Genomic DNA, 20,065 nt, shown 5'->3' on the forward strand with positions numbered 1-20,065 from the left:
CGTGGGTGGGTGACTCGCACGCAGTGGTCAGTGTGGAGGTGGGTGCAAGAATGCCAATGGAAGTGCAATCTGCAGTACAGCCTGGCCTACAGTGGCTTCTGTAGCAGCCACTTGCGCAATGGCATAGCGCATCGTGAACGTGCGGACGGAAAGCTACGTTGCCGCGCGACAGATGTCTTGCCAGGACGCATCCGTTAGGCCAATGTGACAGCTTTTGCTTGCGTAGAGTCCGCCGTGACTTTATCAGGTGGGGGTGCATTGGATTGGTGTAGCATTCATAGCTGCACCCTGATACCCGTTTGGAGATGCGTTCAGACAAAAGGACTGTTCGGCGACAGTCACAAATAATTAAAGCGATGTGTAAAAGGGTGGAGTCCTGTGTAGGCAGAATGCCAGTGCACGGCAGATGTCGAAGGGCATGCAAGGCTCTGTTAGTGGGGAAGCATGTGGTTTGGGGTGGAAAACCAGCGGGTCGATGCTCTAATTTAGTTGGAATTCCGACACCACTTTTGGGATGAATTTGGGGTGGAGCCACAAGGATACTTTGTGCTTGTGCGATATCTGGGGAGGGGGTGGTCCACCATTGTGGCTTCTATTCGTTGCCCAGTCTGGATGAGGTAATGGCTGCCAAGAATGTCACTTTCATTGAGAGGTGGGAGAGGGAGCGTGATGCCAGCAATTCAAAGGGTGGCTTCGTGAAGGCAGAGAGAACAAGATTAAGGTCCCATAGGGGTATCCGTGGTGGTCTTGCCTCAATTGTGGGCAAACAGGGCAAGATGGCTCCCCCAAAACGATATGGGGCGCCTCAGGTGGCATCGCGGGAGGTTAGTGGGTCTCAACCTGCATGTCAAAACTGAGGTTTTGTCGCTGGGAGAGGGTTGGGGATATGGTTGTGGTGGGAAGCGTGGTCCTTGAGATCCGGGTCGCTGACATGGGGGTTCCTGCTGACATTGGTAGGTAGCCGGATAAGGAGTGTAGGGGCGCAGGCAGAATGTTTGCCTCTGATGCCTGCATCTTGGGGATGGGGTATATATACCGAGGGACCGTAGCATGGCTCTGGAAACCTTAAGTGGAGGGAATCGTCCATCTTCTTGTGGAACAATTTGTTCTTGTCAAAGGGCAGGTTCTCGATTTGGATCTCCCTGGGGAAGCGGGATGATTGTGTAGCCACAAGTCCCAGCGCATAACACCGGTCGATAGAGAGTGACAGGACATGTTGGCCGCGTCCACAGCGGCCTGGAGGCCCACCTTGGCGACCAGTCGTCCTTCGTTTACCAGTGCCTGGAATTGTTGCTGTTGCTCTGGCAGCAGCTTGTCCCTGAACTCTGCTAGCCTGGTGTAGTTGGCTAGCAGAGCCTGGTAGTTTGCAATCTGGAACTGTACTCCCACTGAAGAATATGCCTTCCTGCCTAGCAGGTCCATCCTCGTTGCCACCCTGTCCAGAGGAGTAGACTTCTGCGAGTGCTGGCATGCCTGCTATGCTGCCACGTGGACAACCAGGGAGCTGGGGGGTGGATGTGTAAAAAGAAAATCCGCCCTTTAGCAGGTACGAAATGCCTCTTCTCTGCCCTCTTAGGTTTGGGGGCACAGGAAGCAGAACTGTGCCATCCTGCCCATGCTGGTTGGAGGATGGCATTGTTAATGGGTAGAGCTACCCCAAGAGGGCCCATGGGGTTGGAGGATGTCCAGGAGCTGGTGTTAGGGGTCCTGAACCTCCTCCAATGGGATAACCAGGTCTGCCTCTATCCCCTGGAGCAAGTCCTGGAACTGGCGATGGTCGTCTGGTCTTACCCTCCTCACGGGGAAGCTTGGGCACTGGTCCAGCCAGATCCGCTCGTGACATCTTACCTGACCCGGCCCAGCTTGGGGAGGAAATGCTGCACTTGGGAGCAGTCCACAGCAGGGATCTGCTTTTGTGCCCATGAGAATGTTTTTTACTCTCATGCCGGGACTTGTCCTTGGCTTTCGATACTGATGGTTCTGGGGCGTGCAAGGTGCTGTGAGGGGCACTCAGCATCAGTGACAGTCACTGTACAGGGGGGTCCGCCGGTCCCAGATCCGAGTGCGCCCTTAGTCTCAGAGATTCCTCCATCAAGTTCTTCAGGAAGCAGAGCTCTGGAGCTTCCCGGGTTCAGGACAGGAAGGACATGCAATTGGAGCAGCGCACTGTGATGTGTGCCTGGTCCAGGCAGCAGAGGCACCACTGGTGCTTGTCACTCACCAAGAATGAGCGTGGGCAGGAAACACAGTTTTTAAATCCCAGAATCTCGGGCATAGTCCCCTGGGGGAGGTTGGACAGTCCCCAAACAGGGAAAGAAACTACACTAACTAAATTTAACTAAACTAACTTATCTGCCTACACTAGAAAGACAATCTACAACTATCTACACCAAATGAAAGGTAGATCACTCTCTTAGAAAACGAAGAGTGCGAAGGAATAGGAGTTCTGACTCAGTTCATGCAGCGGTAAGAGGGAACTGGGGAGGCGTGAATCCACACTACCTATTATACCCTCAGCCAGGAGCATGAAGGGATGCACTACACACGTGCGGGTCAACGGACACTGCTAAGAAATGCTTCTGGACTCAGGCGCATGGTGTGCATGTGCATTCACATGTGGAATATACATAGGGACCATCAGTCGAAAAAGAACCACAACTAATAGTGTGGTGAACAAGGCTGGTGCAGATGGATTTCTGAGTTTGAGGAGTATGGAAGGATGGTATCCTGAGGTACAGGTACTGGAAAGCCATTATGCCTGGGGGGGAGGGGACAGCAGAATTTTTGCGTGTTAATGATCAGTATGCTGTGACACGCCTTGGGGGGTACCCAGGGCTGTGAGGCACCTTGTTACCACTTGCCCTTAACATGAGGGAAGTTCTGTCTGTTCCTACCAGGGGTCAGCTCCCCAGCTCCACAGGCAACATAAGCACACCTCTCCAGGCCTGTGCAGGCCTCAGTCTCTCTACAGCTTGGTGATATAGGTGTGTTCCAACCCTCAAGCCTTCCTAGCATCCTGCTGAAATGTCCAGCCACTGGTCCACTAAACACTCGCAGAATTCAGACTTGTTGCTCCCAAAGGAACAGTACACACCAGCTTACCAATTTCACCTCAGGATCACTGGCCCACTTAACACACAGCACTTAGATATGTTTACAGTGAAAACAAGAACAAGAGAATAGAGATTCAAATGATAGCAAGTAAAGGTATTTGAAACAAATGGTTACATGTAAAATAAAATTGTAACATGCCTTTTATAACCTAATCGTAATTAACGAGATACTGTCTTGCTGAATGAAATGTAGCTCACCCAAAGTCTCCGCAGTGTTTTCCAGGCGGGTTGGCTGTGACCCTCCTTTCATAAGACAGAACATGCTGACAGTTCATCTCCTTGATGAAGGATCCCGGGTGTACCTCAGGACCCCCAGTTATACCCCCCAAATTCATCCTCTTCACTCATAAACAGGATGCCACCCCCTGCTGGGGCTTTTTCTGCAGTTCTTCTCTCATGTGAATTCAATTCTCTTCATTGCTCAGTAATGCAAATAGACTTACATTGTGAGACACACGGTGACCAGCCAGAGAGAGAAGTGTCTACTATCCCCTGCCTGAACAGAATTGGTTAACACCTTTTGGTGACCTGTCTTAACTCTTGTACCTTAAGAACATAGTTTTCAGTGCAGGTACATAACTCCATAAATATCATCCATCCATACATTTCACTATGATTATGATGACCAGTAAACTTCTGGCTCTTGGAAGAGACCTTATGTGCCACCCTTTGGCAAACCAGTATGTAGATACCTGACCCAGGTGATTGCTGTAAACCATAGTGTGTATCCCTTATGCCCTCTGCTGCTTGGCAGTAAGAGGTCCCTGGGCCACATATGCCTCAGTCATAGTCTCGTACTGTCTTAACACTGGTGTAAAAGGAACTACACCTCTACCTCGATATAATGCTGTGCTCGGGAGCCAAAACATCTTACTGCGTTATAGGTGAAACCGCATTACATCGATCTTGCTTTGATCCGCCGGAGTGCGCAGCCCCGGCCCCCCAGAGCACTGCTTTACCGCGTTATATCCGAATTCATGTTATATCGGGTCGCGTTATATCCGGGTAGAGGTGTACTTGATAGTAAACCCAGAGCTCTTACACATCCTTGCAGCTGCTCTGTGCCTTTCTGATGGAGTTCACTTGTGCCGAAACACCTTTTTCATTAATTTTAAATCTCCTCCCAGCATACTTGTGCTAAGCAAGAAACAAGCTGTGTCATCTTAATTGCCTTTCTCAAATTACACTGTGGAGGTGGAATTTTAACTCCCCAGTCATTGAGAACAATAGTTCAGCACCTACCTCTAAGTACCTAGGAGCATACTATATCTTGATGATACATTATGATAATTAAACTCTTGTACAGGTAGGAACTACTCAGCATTTGCCCTTCTGAATCACTTGGCTGTGTATGACTAAATATTGTACTTAATGTATAATTGTAAGTATCCTGACCACATAAGCATCCATCTAAGCAACTCCTACTTTCTTTTTACAGAAACCAAACTTTTTGGCCGCTGAAAACACCCTTTTCAGCAGCCGCCTCCTGTTCCTAGACAAAGGGAAGACTTGGTGCAAAATGTGTGTCACCATCCCCAAGACTGAACCTCTTGTCTTGTATCTGCATGGAGGAAGTCAGGTAAAAAGTGACATTATTGCTGAGTGATATCCGCAGCTAGAAGCATAAGTTTAAGTATGTCAATCTGAGAAATAGGACAAAGGATTTGGCTTACTTTCAACAACAGAAATTAACTTGGCAGTCTGAATTTAGCACAAAGCCTCAGAGATTTCAAATTTCCTTCTTATCTGGAGATGGAGCTTATGAGATTTTAAGCAAAATGTCTAGCCTCATATCTCTTTCTAAAAAATGTAGCACAAAAGAAGGATAAATCAATGATAATTATTTCAGTTAATATTTATTTTCCTAAGGTTTCAGAAAGGCATATTTTCAAAATAAATACTCAAAGAGTTAATGACCTGTTATCTGGACCTAGAAAATACATCAAAGTGGTTCTGATAGGTTGGTGTTGCTTTAATCCTTTTTTGATTAATGCTATTCCAATGCTGGGTTAAAGTGAGATGGATTTACACAAATTCAGATGTTCTGCAGGGTGGGTGAAGTGAACTCTGTGAAATGAAAGCCATATGTCTTAACAGCATCTGCTCTAGGGCTGATGTTATTTTTTTTAAAATTGTTTCTTTGAAAATGATTGGGGGAATACACTGTGGTAAGTTAGGTGCTTGCTTATACAATGTACGTTTTTTAAAACAAAAGTTAAAATTTGTTTGAAAAGGTACTCAGACTAAATGTAAGATAATATATAATAATAATATAATAGGATATCTCTATCTCCTAGAACTGGAAGGGACCTTGAAAGGTCATCGAGTCCAGCCCCCTGCCTTCACTAGCAGGACCAAGTACTGATTTTTGCCCCAGATCCCCAAGTGGCCCCCTCAAGGATTGAACTCACAACCCTGGGTTTAGCAGGCCAATGCTCAAACCACTGAGCTATCCCTCCCCCCATCAAACCCTCCATTATTGTTGGAAAAGTAGAATGACCATGCTGAAAGTAGAGGTCCTTCAGATTTAGCTGTAGTACCACAGCTCCACATCTCATTTATTGTTATGTGCCAGTGGTCTTGTTTTAATCTGTGTTTGGGGGGAGAATTTGGGCCAAATTCAGCTCTTTGTTACCACCATGCCACTCCAGAGATGTCAGTGGATTTACTTTTGATTGGCACCAATTTATCAGACAGTAAATGAGAACGTATCTTTTATGGGTGATGTACTGTGAGTGCTTTATTTTCCTTAGTTATTGTGACTCTGTGTTATCCATGTGTTGTAGAACTATAGGAAAATAAAGCTTCCATGTAACAAGTGTAAATATGTGTACCTCACCCTCAAAGACATGCATTCTATTCAGGTCCTATTAGAATAGATTTTTAAGCTCACTTTTTGTAGTGGTTTTATGTGTAATATTTAGGAAGCTGGAAACTTGAATTGAAGGATATGTGTATATGATATTGGCTTTGCTTCAGCTGGAACTCAAACTATGGAACAGGGTAGCCTTCCAAACCATTTTATAGGCACCCAGTTGCCATATTTCCATTCTAGCACTAGGGCCTGCATGGCTGAAATTATCAGTTTGAAAAAAGAAATCACCTTGGACATGAGACTTAAATGAATACAGCAAAACCTAATCTTTAGATCTCACCTGGAGTCTGTTTCGGGTAGAAGTTGTTTTTAAAATAGTGTAGAAAATATTGTTTTCCATAAAAATGAGACAATTGAGGTGAAATTCATCCAGTGCAGAGGACCAGCACGATTCCTGTGCATCACTTGAGTCCCATTTAAACTCAGTTTAAGTGGAACATAGGCCTTATGTGATGAATTTCTCTCCACAGAGTGAATTTCACCCTCAGGGGACATCATATGTTATAGTGTTCAATATGAACTAAATCCCCTATTTGGGACAGGTATTGCCCCCTTCCCTTTGCAGGTGTAGGGTGCCCTGACCGCAGCAGAATGAATGTATTTCCCCTCTGCAAGATTGAGTGGGATGCAGGGACCTCCCACAAAAAGTCCCTGTGTGCTGCATAACTCTGTTGTCTTCGGTATCTGCATGTACCCCAGTGCACAGAGGGGCTTGGGGGCAGAGCTGCAGATCTATTGACCTTTTCTGCTCAGAGGCAGGGTACATCATTTCCAGGGCATACTGCAAACCGGAGGCTGCAGCATTTGCTGCAGAGCAACTCCACTCCCACAATGTGACTTGGGAAAAGGCTTTCTCTCTCTAACTCTGATCACGCAATCCAGTGTCTCAGCACAGCACTAATAACTCACATAAGACAAACCAGTTCCATTGGATGCACAGCAGAAGAGAAACAGCTGTAACATGCAAAACTTTTCAACATACATGGGTTGGGGAAATGAAACCAATGCCTGGAGACTGGGGGAATTTCTACACAATCAAAGGCATTATATTCTTTCCTCGTTGCCCTGCCACACTTGAACTTGAGCCTATTCTGGGGAAGGGGGTACCTTTGACACTAAGCATTAGTTGGATGACTTTATAGAACATTCATTAAATCCAAAGGCTTCTGACTATTACAAATATAGGATAAATCACCTCCCAGCAAATCCCATACAGGGCAAGGTTAATCCAGCTCACATTCAGTAACAAGAACTGTAGATTTACTATCAGAAATCAAATTGCTGGCTGGAACCATAACAATGAAAATGAGCCCTTATTTCAAGATAGCATTCCCCCCCACCCACCCCTTTATGTGCTTCCCACCATGTATGGCAAACTGAAGGGAAACAATTACAGAGCAATCTATTCCGCATTCCCTCATATAATCCAAATGTTCAGTATAATTCCAATTGACATATAATACCATGTACTTACACTTTCTGATAATAATAATAAATAAATAAAAGCTCTCCAATTCAGATTAATAGATTCCATTCTTAAATGTTATTTTCCTGGGCATCACTAGTGTTTTAGATATCAATCCATTTTGTATAACACTCCCATCCCATACCTCATAAATCTCCTTTGTGGTATTGCTGCTTATAGTATACAGAAATAACAAGGCATGAGATTAGCAGTGGTGCCCCCCAAATTAAATGACTTCACAGTTTGTAAGTGCCTTTTAAACATTTAGGACTATAGGAGGCACCCCCTCAAATTCCTGATATATATTATCCTTGGCCCTAGCTGCTGAATAAGATATATAGCCCTCCAGAGAGAAACCTTGGCTATCTAGGAAAGCAAGACTTGTCCTGGTTAGAATTTGTGTCAGCAAAGTATTCTTATGGAGATTCTAAATATAGAGTTTATCATTAGTGAAGAGAACGAGCAGAATCTCCACTGAAAATAATTTTGTTGCAGGTATGTCAAGGAGGCATTTCAGCATCTAAAGAGGCGGGTGCCTTACTGGGATGACATTGCCTACATTGGCATTAAAACTCCTGTAGCAGAGACCAGGGGAAACCATGGTCAGTGCATACGAGATATGCCTGTGTGGAAGCTGCAGGATCATTTAAAACAATGAAAAATTAACTCTTGGGGAAGGAGGAATAATTCCAAGTGCTGACAGTCTGGAACTCTTGGCAGATATCCACAAAGTAAACTCCTTTCTGGTGTCTGAGTGTTTTTATCTTGTGGCCTCCACCTTATACAGCTGAGACAAAAATCCAGATACAAATAAAAACAAAATTTTTAGTCCGGAATAATGTGAGATTCAGGAAAACTGCTCCTTTGCTTCTGTTGTTTGTTCAATGAGGGTGTAATTCACACCTGTATGGAAGGCCAAAGCCGGGCCTGTGCACCATTTAAGTCCCACTTTTAAGCTATCAAAGTAGGGATCTCTGCATGGGGGTGAATATCACATCGTTTGTTTGGTGCATGAATATCAGGCAAAGTGTATCTGTTCTGGCATTGAAGTCCACGTAGTACAAACCATTTTTATCTGAGTGGAAGTGTGTAAGGTTTGGAAGAGGCATAGGGTAGTTTGGGGGAGCCTTTTAAGCAAAGACACTACTTCAAGCTTCAGAGAACTAAAACAAGTTTTATGAGTGTGTATGTCTCCTTTCTAAGCTTCTGGAGAGATGCTGAATGAGCTTGGGGCTGCTCATGCAGGCTCTGTTGGACTGTAGTCAACAGAACTGACCCCAAAGTATGAGGTACTCTAACTTAACTACATGGGAAGGAGAGGGTTGAGGTGACACTGAGCTTGATTCAGCTCTGACAGCTGAAGAAGTTGGGATACTGAGGATAATTCCAGGATAGTGAGAACTGGTGTGACTGTTTACATCAGGCCTGGGCTAGAAATAAACCTTTTTTCAAAAATTCCTACCATGACTCTTTCATCCAGCATGAAAATAAACACTCACTGCACCTAGAAAATAAGATAGAAGCAGCTGGGGCAGTTGCTTGAGCCCGCAGGGGGGAAACAGCTTTTGCTGCTCATCAGTGACTTTTCTGGTCATGTTGGGAGCACCATTACCTAGCTCCAGAGAGAATTACGTCCAATCCTTGTTCATGGTTGCCACAGTGCAAGGCCCTAAGTAAGGGTCTGATCCAGAACCCTCTGAGGCCAACGGGAGTCTTTCCATTCACTTCCGTGGGTTTGGGATCAGTCCCTAGGTGCATAGAGAGCTAGTAGGGGGAAAAGTAGGGAAATCTTCAAGGCTCTGAGACTCTACAAAAGTGTGGGGGGGGGGGAGACCCAATAGAGAAAACTCCTCATTAGGAATCTTTATTTCTATTATTGTTCATTATTGCAACCAATGGTTTATTTTCCCTCTATTTATATGTAACTCCTATTAGCATTAATGGGAGCTATGCAGGTGTATTCAGAGGACCTGAAATGGTGCTCACTCACTGAGAGACCCCCACTAGGAACTGGACTTGAGCTATTTGCTTGAAATCCCAAGTCCTGCATGTTGTAATCACCAATGCCATAATGTTAAAAACAACAAATAAACCTACGGTTAATGTTCAAATTATTAGAATCCTACAGATGATAGACAGTAACACCAAAAGGGCGCATGCTGCGTGTGATTAGTGAGAATGCTCAATACCCGTTTGATTTTAGTTTAACACAGCTTTATCTATCATTTTGCTAGGGTAAAGCCTTGAGAGAGAATTCTCTTTTGCATGTGGGTAGTTCGATTTGATAATTTATTGCTACCATGTAATCCAAAGCATTCCTTACATAAATGTCACAGTACACAGCAGGCCAAATCCAGTAGATGTTTACAAATGGAATGTGAAATGCACCACTGTGCAGATGGCCAGCATGGCAAGGCCTAGGCTCCACTTAACGCTCAATTTAAAACTTAAACAGGAAGGATGCAAGTGGTGCACACCTAGAAATGATGGGATAATACTAAGTGCAAGAATCCTGAAGAATATATGTGCCCTCAAGTAAGGGCCTGATTCTACAAGGTGCTGAGTGCCCTCCATTTCCACTGACTTCCATTCCAGCAGTCAACTGGCAGGACTAGCTCCTTATAGATTAGTGTTGCAGCTACACAAAGGTAACCCAAATTCCCTTCCTTTTGTTTCAATAGTGTCCACAACCTTGGGCCACACAGAAGTTTATATACAAAAATACACACACACACACAAAACAAATCTACTTTGAGAAGAAACAAACTGGTCAAATTAAGAAAAAAAAAAGATATATGCACTGTTAACGTTAAACGTGTCTGTTAGTATTGTGCAGGAATAGCAGATACAGCCCAAACATCAATTTATTCTTACACTGTACTTCCAGACTGCAAAAGAGAGAATTTTCCAGTGCTGTCAGTGACCTTCAGTTTAATCATGATAAATATTTAATCCTTATTTTCTTAAATGTTAACTACAAGATCAATGAAGCAGACCTGGGGCTTGAGTTTGGCACTTCTTCACTCCTGCGGAAATGAATGTGCTTATATTACACCCACAAATCTTGCATTTGCTTGCTTCAACCAGGCCCGTACGCACCAATGTATATGCTCAGTTTGTGCATACAAATGCATCGGGTGCATTGTTGTATAGGTACAGCTTAGGTGTCAGTGTCTAGACATTTTCCCTGGATTGATATTTCACAATAACACTGTATCTAAAATCAGAACCAGATACTTCGGTCTTTTACTGCCATTTCACAGCTGTCTCCCAGTGCAGTGCTACCCTAATGCAGATGGACCTGCCCATTGGAAGATACTCACTATGAAGATGAGTTCTTAGGTGGCGTAGAGCCATTGTGACAGCTCTTTCGTTGCCACTCTGCAGTTATAGCCATGGCTGGGGTGTCCCAATTCTCTGATGATTCCCTGTTGGTGCAGTTTACAGTAGCATTCACACTGTTCTAATCAGCTTTGGAAGACCAGCCTAGTGCTGAGCCATGTGAGAACTGGAAGCTGCAGAGCCACTTTGTTCTTCTCTCCACCCCCTCTTGGCTGGCCTAGAGAATTGAGCCGGCATGTTCAATGAAGAGGTTAACTTCAGCTTTACAAAACCAAACTCAAGTTGAAGGAAATCTTGCTAGTATAATACTATTGGTATGCAAATCAGGCTTCACATGCTAATTTAATAAAATGAGTTGTACTCTGTATTTATTGCTCACATACATTGACTGCATGAGATGCTACAGGAATTTGAATTCCTGTTAAACTTTTAAGATCACCCCAAATCATATGATCCATCCCTTGGTTCCAGCGCTGAGATTCCCTTATAAACATGCTTATGTCAGGATAACTGCTCTAGTGTTCTCCCCATTTCACAGATGTGGACGCTATGGCACAGAGAGAGCTCAAGCCCCAACTTTGGTGTGTAACATTTAGGCTGCTAAGTAAAATGTCCTGATTTTCAGAGGTGCTGAATATCTGCAGCTCCTGCTGAACTCCTGGAGATTGAGCCCCCGGGGCTGCTAAGCATCTGTGGATTTAGTCATCTGGCTTTAGGATCCCACTCCTGGCCTATGTCACTGGACAAAGGCCACAAATGAGCTCAGGGTCAGTTGAGCCTAGATTCTTGCACTGTCTCTAGCTAAACCCTCTCATGCTATTGAGGTGCCTCCCCTTGTGGCTCAGCAGAGGAGTTGGTTCATCCTCAAGCACACGGCTGGTAGGGAGCTTATGGCAGCCCTGGTAACATCAGTGCTATTCCTTAAATCTCCGAACTCATCTCAAGGGTCTTCTCAGAAATCCGAAGATCTCTGGGTCTGATTTTTCTGGACTCCAAAGCCCAGCTGTGGATGGCTGTGAGGGGAGTGTGAATAAAGCTTTCAACCCTAGTGACTGGTGAATGAAAGCTGGGATTCTTCTGTGTACTTCTAGGATCCCCCCACAAACTAGAGGAGAACTACAGTTAGTCTTCGTTGCTTGCAAAAGCCGGCTCTGCTTACATGACCGCCAGCTAACCATAGGGATATCTTGTTGGGATCTAGGAGAATCGCATTTGGTCATCCTTGGTTGGAAGCATGGATTGAGCTAATATAATGTTTGAAGAGGGACAAAAGGCAGAAAATACCAAGTTTCCAAAGGGGTGTAGTCCTAGTTGAAATGCTACAGAAATCCCTAGCCATGCCACTGCTGGGGCAGGGTTCCTGCCTGAACAGGGAGAGTCTGTTAAATGAAAATAAAAATGATTGAATTGTTTAAAAAATAGAAATCTAGATTTAAAACCATTTTTGCTGTACAGGTCAAGTTCTGTGTCAACTTATACCCTGAGCTATTGCACTGAGCTCAACGCAAGTCAGCGTAGAACGTGGCCTGGGGTGACATACGGTGTGCACACGTGTGTGTGTATAATACATATAATTATTTGTTATAAAACACAATATAAAAAAGGTTTGTCACCTAATTAGCTACAATAAGGGTGTGCCTGCACTTCGAGTGAGGGTGTCATTCCCGCTGGAGGAGACATGCCCATGCTAGCTCTCAGGGAGCAAGCACACAAAATAGAATGCAGCCACAGCACTGAGAGGGGCTACTTTCCATCCAAGACCCTAGCTGTGTACTTGGGGTTGCTGGCCCCTCCACCTCCATAGCTGCATTCTCTTTTTAGTACACCAGCTCAATGAGAGCTGGTGCAAGCATGTCTCCTCGAGCTGAGAATCAACTCCCTCCCTCCCCCCCGACGTGCAGACGTACTCTGACACACTTATACAACTGTGTATTGAATTGCCGTACGGCACCTTAGCTGTAGGTTGTGACCGATGGTATTTCCTTGCTGTTTTGAGCTGAAGTGTCCCCCTACCTGTTGCTCCAGGTAGATCTTAATTGGAAAACCATTGGAAAATGAGTTCCCTCAGATCATTCTTAAATGTTGGTGAGAGGAAGCCTTTATATTCTGTACATTGTCTTTTTTCCCCCTCTATTTCAAATGTTATGTTCTGGTGGGGTTTCACTTTTGCCTTTCCCCCCCATGTCTTAGGATGGGCAGGCTCCACGTGCTATACCTCTGCCTGGATACGCAGTCAGTTTACCAAGTTCTGGTGAGAAGTTTGAAGTGAAACACGTTTTTAAGCTTTGCCAATCCCAGCAAACTATATATTTCAGTGCAGAGGATGAAGAACAGCAAACAAAATGGATGGAAATTCTCACCAAAGCGGCTAAAGGGGAGACTGAAGATCTAGCTGAAGAAATCGGTCACCTGTAGAGCAAGCTCCATTTAGTTTCTTTAGTACATGCTATAAACCATCACTTGAATTCAGTATTCATGGCACTTTGGAATCTGTATGGCTTTATATTTTCATGAGTCCGCATAGGAATTTCAGTGTTTTCTCTGCTTTCATTGTACATTTATCACGTACAGTGCTAGCTGTCTGTCATATATTATGTTAAAGGAAAAAGTAGTTGTAGTTGTTGAAAGTGTTTATGCTGGTTTTACGTAAAAAGACAAGGAGAAAAGCATTAATTTGATCAAAGGTATCAGAAAACCATCAGTCTCTTGTTTTCCTAAATGTATATTTTTTCAGTCCTTTCGATTGCTGTTCCGTGCAGGATGTGTATAGTCTGTGATTAGTTATATAAATGCTGCCTTTAAGGTAAATGTTGTAAAGGCTTGTGGCTGGCCACTGACATTCCGTTCTCTGTCCTTTCCCTTCTGATAAAATGGTCTTTGTGAAATGCAAGCAATTTACTGAATTTTTTCTTTTGCTAAATGTGTTTGTCTCTGCTATTTTGAGATGACATGTTCACAAGATGAATACTGTAGAAGAGACTTCTAATAACTACTGCAAACCATGCAGAAAAGAACATTGAGAAGCCGGATTAATATTAATCACTTATGTATATTTTTTTCTCTTTTGAAAACACCTTCCTTATTTCATTTTATGAATCCATTTTAATGTAAGTGAACAAACATTTTATACTGCAAACTGGGACATGACCAATAAACAAGAACATTTTTAGTACACACCGTACAAAAAGGTGACTTTTTTGTTGTTGTATTGGTTACCTTTAAAGTAATCTGGGATTTATTTATATAATTTGTAAATAATGTTACATAAGTATTTTAAAACATTTTAAAGGTTTTGCGCTAATAACCGGATTTAGTTAATAGAATAAGAGATTTGTATGAATTCAATTTGTAATTTAATTTTCCTGTTTACCTGTATTTGTCTTATTTTCACACTTAAGTGCTTATCTATTTAAATAAAATCCATGCAGTTAACGCCTGAGCCAGATCTCCAAGATACTGCAAGCTTTAGATCAACATTTAACATAGGTACAGTATGAGAGTAATGTCTATTTCTAGTGATAGCAATCGTGTAGTGCTGATATGCAAGGAGAAAAATGAAATAAAGTGTCACATTACTGTAATTTTAAATGGTTTCATTTAACTTTTGTTTCCTCTTCAGACTTCTACATTTTCTAACTGACATTTGTAAAAGGAGAAAGCTGGTCCACATAGCCAGAGTTTCAGAGTAGCACCCATGTTAGTCTGTATCCGCAAAAAGAACAGGAGTACTTGCGGCAACTTAGAGACTAACAAATTTATTTGAGGATAAGCTTTTGTGGGCTAAAACCCACTTCATCGGATGCATGCAGTGGAAAATACAGTAGGAAGATATATATATACACACAGAGAACGTTCTCTGTGTGTATATATATATATCTTCCTACTGTATTTTCTATGTTCTCTGTGTGTGTGTATATATATATATATATCTTCTTACTGTATTTTCTAATGTTCTCTGTGTGTGTGTATATATATATATATATATATCTTCCTACTGAATTTTCCACTGCATGCATCCGATGAACTGGGTTTTAGCCCACAAAAGCTTATGCCAGAGTTTGTTAGCAGTGTCAAAAATTAAGGTTCTGCACCAGTGAGTATTTCCTTATAAAAGAAGCCACTTTGCTGACAAAGGATTCAGTTGTTTTTTACTTTGAATTAATGAATCCCTATCCATAGCTCTAATGGTAATCAAGACCTACAGTAGTAAAAAATAAAATACATACATGTAATGAACTGCTCATACAACTTCATGTAGTTGTGCCCACCACAGCATTACTGTGATTACAGCTGGTCAGAAAATGGAAAATCATTTTTTGCAAATGTTCTCAAAGTTATTTTTGTTGTGCAGGTTTTGAAAAGAAATTATTTTTTATTTATTTAATTTTTTTAATGAACATTTTTTTGTTTTGCAATATGTCATTGCTCACCCTTCTTTTTGCCACTGAAAAAGGGAGGGAGGAGAAAAAGATGGGTGACAAACCAAAAGAGAGAAAAGGTGAAAGGTTTATCAAGAAAACAATCTTAAAAAAAAAAGAAAAAACCCAACCCCCTCATAGAAAAAATTTTTTTTTAGAGCTGGTCCAAGTGTGACAAAATCCACATCTAATCATCCTAAATTCCTCAGCTCAGCACCTCCTCAAATGCTTTGAAAGCATTTTCTAGTGTATCTGGGAGGTCAGCATATGAAGGTACTGGCAGGCCCAAAGGGGAAATGTGGCCAGAGTCAAGGATCCCTCGCAGAGAATGCCCTACCAGCAACTCTTCCCATTTAAAATGGGATTGGGCAGGTTTTTGCCTGGAGCATCTCTGCCGATCATGACTCTCTGCCGAGAGAGGTGGTGTTTCATGTAACCAGGCCCCAAACAATGTAGGCTTTATAGATGGAAGCCAAAAACTTAAATTCCACCTGAAAATCAACAGGAGGCCAGTGCAGATTCCAGAGCTCTGGTATTATTTGACCTCTGCATAAAAATCCTTTCCCTCCAGAAACAGCCTGAAATCACAGACTTGTGTTACACTGGGCCTCATTCCATCAGTCAGGGCTGCCATAGTAACCTGTCATAAGTCTGCCAGGGTAGGTCTACAATGCAAGAACAACAGCAACAAAGCCACTGCAGCAGCAAGTCTCAGAGCCTGGGTCAACTGGCTCATGCTAGGAGGCTAAAAAGAGCCATGTAGGTGTTCCTGCTCAGGTTGGAGTCTGGACTCTGAACCCGGCGAGCGGGGAGAGTCTTAGAGCCTGGGCTGCAGCCCAAGTGGCAATGTTTAAACTGCTATAGTAGCCCTGTAGCACATGCCCAAGTCAGCTGAGCCAAGCTGTGAGACTCATTGCCACGGGTTTATTCCCCACCCCCACCCCAGTGTAGATGTACCCGCAGTTCCTTTCCTCGGTCTACAGGATTCCTAATCTTGTCTGGACTGAATGTTAGAGCCTGATCCTGCTCCCACTGGAGTCAATGGGACTCTCTCCACTGACCACAGGGAGGGTTGCCCAAGACCCTTAAGGTATGTCTACACTACAATGTAAGCCTGTGCTTAATGTTAGACCCCTGGCATCTACACTGCAATGGTGCTAACCCAAGGCTCAGACCCAGGGCATGCAGGGCTGGAGGTCCGACCTCGAGTCAAGCTGGGACCCAGGATCCAAGCTCTACTGTTTTGCAGTCTAGCCGCAACCCCACTTGACTCCGGTCCCGGGAATCATTCGGAAGTATCACACAATTCCATGGAACAACTTTCTTATTCCTCTTTCTCCCAACAGTGTGCCGTGCACTCTATTGAAAACGGAAGCCCCCTGCCCCCTTGGCAAACAGCAGCAGCTCAGGTCAGCATTAACCCATTCTGTTCTGATCACCAATCTGCAAGCACGCTGTCAGAGAGCCTCCTGGGTTTGAAATAGAGAGCAAACTGATCAAGCCTTTTGCAAAGCAAGCTGCTTCCTGGTAACGTGCAGGAGAGGCAGTAAAAGTTTTCCCACAGTGTACCGTGATCCTAGAGCTAGAGTGGCCACATTTCGGGGTGGGGGGTGGTAGGGACTTTGTGGCATGATTACTTTGACTCAGGTCTGCGCACTGAGGCCTAGGTTTGAGAACAGGTAGAAAATTCCTAACTTAGGGTTAAAATACAATATAGATGCTCAAGCCCAGGGTTCCCTAACGCGAGTCAGCTGACTTGAGTCCCACTAAGCCTGAGCTTACATTGAAGTGTAGATACACATTTGGTGAGTTATCTTCATCCTAAATCCAGTGTTATGCAGGCCTTGGGTCCTTCTTTCCTCTTCTCAGGTCATGACTGAGTTGCAAGCTGCATGATATGGGAAGTGTCCAGTGATTAAAAAGATTGAGACTGGGAAAGGTTTGACTCTAATAATGTGTACTTCATTAAGATTTGTAGACGCACATTACTCTATATTTCCTTTCAGCTTGGTTAGTCCACATACCCTGCTGTGTCAGGAAACCATGTCTTCTCTCTTATACACTTGTGCAAATGAGGACTTTATTAAAAACAAATCACTACAGTATCTAGTTTTGCATGATGATAGATATACCAAGATTGCAATCAGCTAAGTCAAGCAGAGTTCACTAATTCTCAGAATTAGCTTCCTCTATTTGGTTGTATGACATATGTCAACAGTGTGCTAAAACTTGCTAGTATAATGGTAATGAGGTGAGCATATTTTTTTTAATGTTCAGTGATAAACTAGGAAAACGACTTTTTTTTTTTACATTGTGTGGTATGGATATGATACCTGTAAGAAACTGTCTGCATTACATACTAATAGTAATTCAAATCTTTCCTTTATTTACATGCTGGTTCAAAGAAAGATAAATGAGAATAACAATTAAATGAGCAGGCAATTATCAGCCCTCCACATCAGCACCAAAGTGCAAAGATATCATTTTGCCTTTATTAAAATCTGAGACAGTGATACCAAAACATTTGTTTCCTGGGTCTGTTTCTTGTAGTCACTTCCATATTTGTCTCCTACCACAGTTTCCCAGAAACAGGTGCACAGCAGGTACTGAAAATGTAGATTAAAGTTTGTGGTTAACCTATGCGATGCATATTTTACTTCCTGTGCTGTCTTTCACTTGTAATACTGAGTGTTACCTGCTAAATATAAATGGCTGTGTATCTTGTACACCTACTTACGCTAGTATGTTACTTTTTTTAAAAAAAAGCATCTAACGTTTCTCTTTTTCTGTTCTTCAACCCATATGTGGCTTTTTGTTTGCCTTGTGCTCTTGTCTGTTTCACTTGGCTGGGCAGTCTGCAGGCCTGAGGAAGCTTGACTGAGTTGAGTGATTACATTTTGCTGTAAAATGTAAGGATCATAAAATAAACTCTTCAGAAAGCAGTCACTGGCTATCCACAGATGCTGTGTGATCAATGATCACAGAAGATTAGAACAGGAGGAATTTTAAGTTCTTCTTTGGTGTCACACAGACTTACATAGAGGACTTGCTCCAAGTCAAAAGAGAATGCAGCTAAATAAGTTTTCCCCTGTTGTATGTTATGAGTGCTAAAATAAATTGTAGGAATATTATTTAGTTTGTTTTATTTTGATTGAGAGTAAAATGCCAGAAAGTGCACCCATTCCACTAACATTTAATACATCATAATATCAAAGTGACTTAGTTAAAAACAAGGGAGAGATAGGAGTGTGATAGATAATGGCCAACGGTAATTCAAAACCATATGTCTGAACAGGATGCACATGCCTATTCTAACATTCTAGTAAGAGGCAGCATGGTGGAGAGTGGTGAACACAGCACTGGATCAAGAAGTTCTGAGTTCTAACCCAGGCTTAGGAGAACATCTCTGTGCAGGAAGGGGATGGGTTCCTTGTGGAGGTCCAGTAATTTCTCTATCTTTCTCCTTAGTTCACTATCCAGTTGGAGAGGGTTTCACTGCAGTCCAAAGTAACTGCTTAAAAACTAGTGTGCAGACTCATAAGCCAGGGAAGGAAAAATCAAAAGTCCTAACATCCTTTTCCTCAGGGCTTGCCCCTAATTTCCAAAAACACAGCTTGCAACCAGCACAAGCAACTCAAACTTCTGGGTAAAAATCACTTGAGGCCTACCCATGTGGAGGAGAAGAGAACATAACCTTCCCCCATGACACCCTCCTTTGCACCAGCTTCCCCTTTTCTTTAATAATCCCACTCAGATCAGCCTGGTGGAAGGCAGAAAACTGGTAATGCTTTTACACTGTCACCCCACCCATTCCTGAAATAGTTGCTCTGTGATATCTTCTGCCGCCAGGGCCTAAAACGAGGGCCGTAGTGACTTCAAACTAGAATGCATGCTGTGGTGTGTTCATTTCTGTTACTGGAAGAGACATGGAAAATCTCAGTCTGAGGTGGTGCAGCCGGGTGCAAGACAAGTGATGGTAAGTACCAACTGACTGTCAGACCTCGCTTGGATAAGGGTAATGCAACATTGCATGATAGGTTTGTTTGCAGTGTTGTAGCCATCTTGGTCCCAGGATATTAGAGAGACAAGATGGGTGAGGGAATATCTTTTGTTGTGCCATCTTCTGTGGGGGGAGAGAGACAAGCTTTTGAGCTACAGAGACTGGAAGAAATGCTCTCTGGAGCCCAAAAGCTTGTCTCTTTCACCAACAGAATCTCTATGATGCCTTTAGTCACTCATTATTAATCTCATGCTCACGTCACTTTAACCTACTTTCCCCTTTGATAAAAAAAACTATTGTTGACTCACACGACACAGGGGCTAAGAGTTCATCTAATTAAACACTGATTTGCAACTCTTAGTTGCCATTTGTATGGACGTGTGATATTCTGTGTTTTCAGCAAGTCTGTTCTGAAGTATAGGCACATTCCTACAGACCAGGGGCAGCTCTAGGCACCAGCGCAGCAAGCACGTGCCTGGGGTGGCAAGCCGCTGTGAGGGCGGCAGTCAGGCACCGCATGCCTGCGGGAGGTCTGCCGGTCCCGCGGTTTCAGTGGCAATTCCGCGGCGGGTACGCCAAAGCCATGGGACCGGCAAATATCCCACAGAAACACCACCGAATCCACGTGACCGTGGACCTGACTGCCGTGCTTGGGGCGGCAAAAAACATAGAGCCGCCCATGCTACAGACATAAGTCCGTGGGCATCTTTCTGCACTAATTCCAGGAGCATCCCAGCTCACACCGCATTCGCTTTAGCAAATTTAACAGTGGATTTAATTTGTCCACTAGGGAAAAAAGTATTTTGGATTTGTGACATTCTTGTTCTAATTAAAGAAAGTAAAAGCCAGGTG

General features: G+C 43.4%; 1 protein-coding gene across 1 annotated transcript in view; it reads left to right on the forward strand.

Moving 5' to 3' along the window:
• Positions 1 to 14,376, forward strand: part of FGD3 (FYVE, RhoGEF and PH domain containing 3) — a 187,288-nt gene extending 172,912 nt beyond the window's left edge. The window contains exons 18-19 of the mRNA XM_024223450.3: positions 4,552 to 4,692; positions 12,986 to 14,376. Coding sequence (XP_024079218.2) covers positions 4,552 to 4,692; positions 12,986 to 13,210 — 366 coding nt within the window. The 3' untranslated portion in view covers positions 13,211 to 14,376. The remainder of the gene's footprint in view (positions 1 to 4,551; positions 4,693 to 12,985) is intronic.
• Positions 14,377 to 20,065: the final 5,689 nt, after the last annotated feature.

This window comes from Terrapene carolina, unplaced genomic scaffold (assembly GCF_002925995.2).
Source record: "Terrapene carolina triunguis isolate 2854851 unplaced genomic scaffold, T_m_triunguis-2.0 Scaffold89, whole genome shotgun sequence".
Taxonomy (NCBI): domain Eukaryota; kingdom Metazoa; phylum Chordata; order Testudines; family Emydidae; genus Terrapene; species Terrapene triunguis.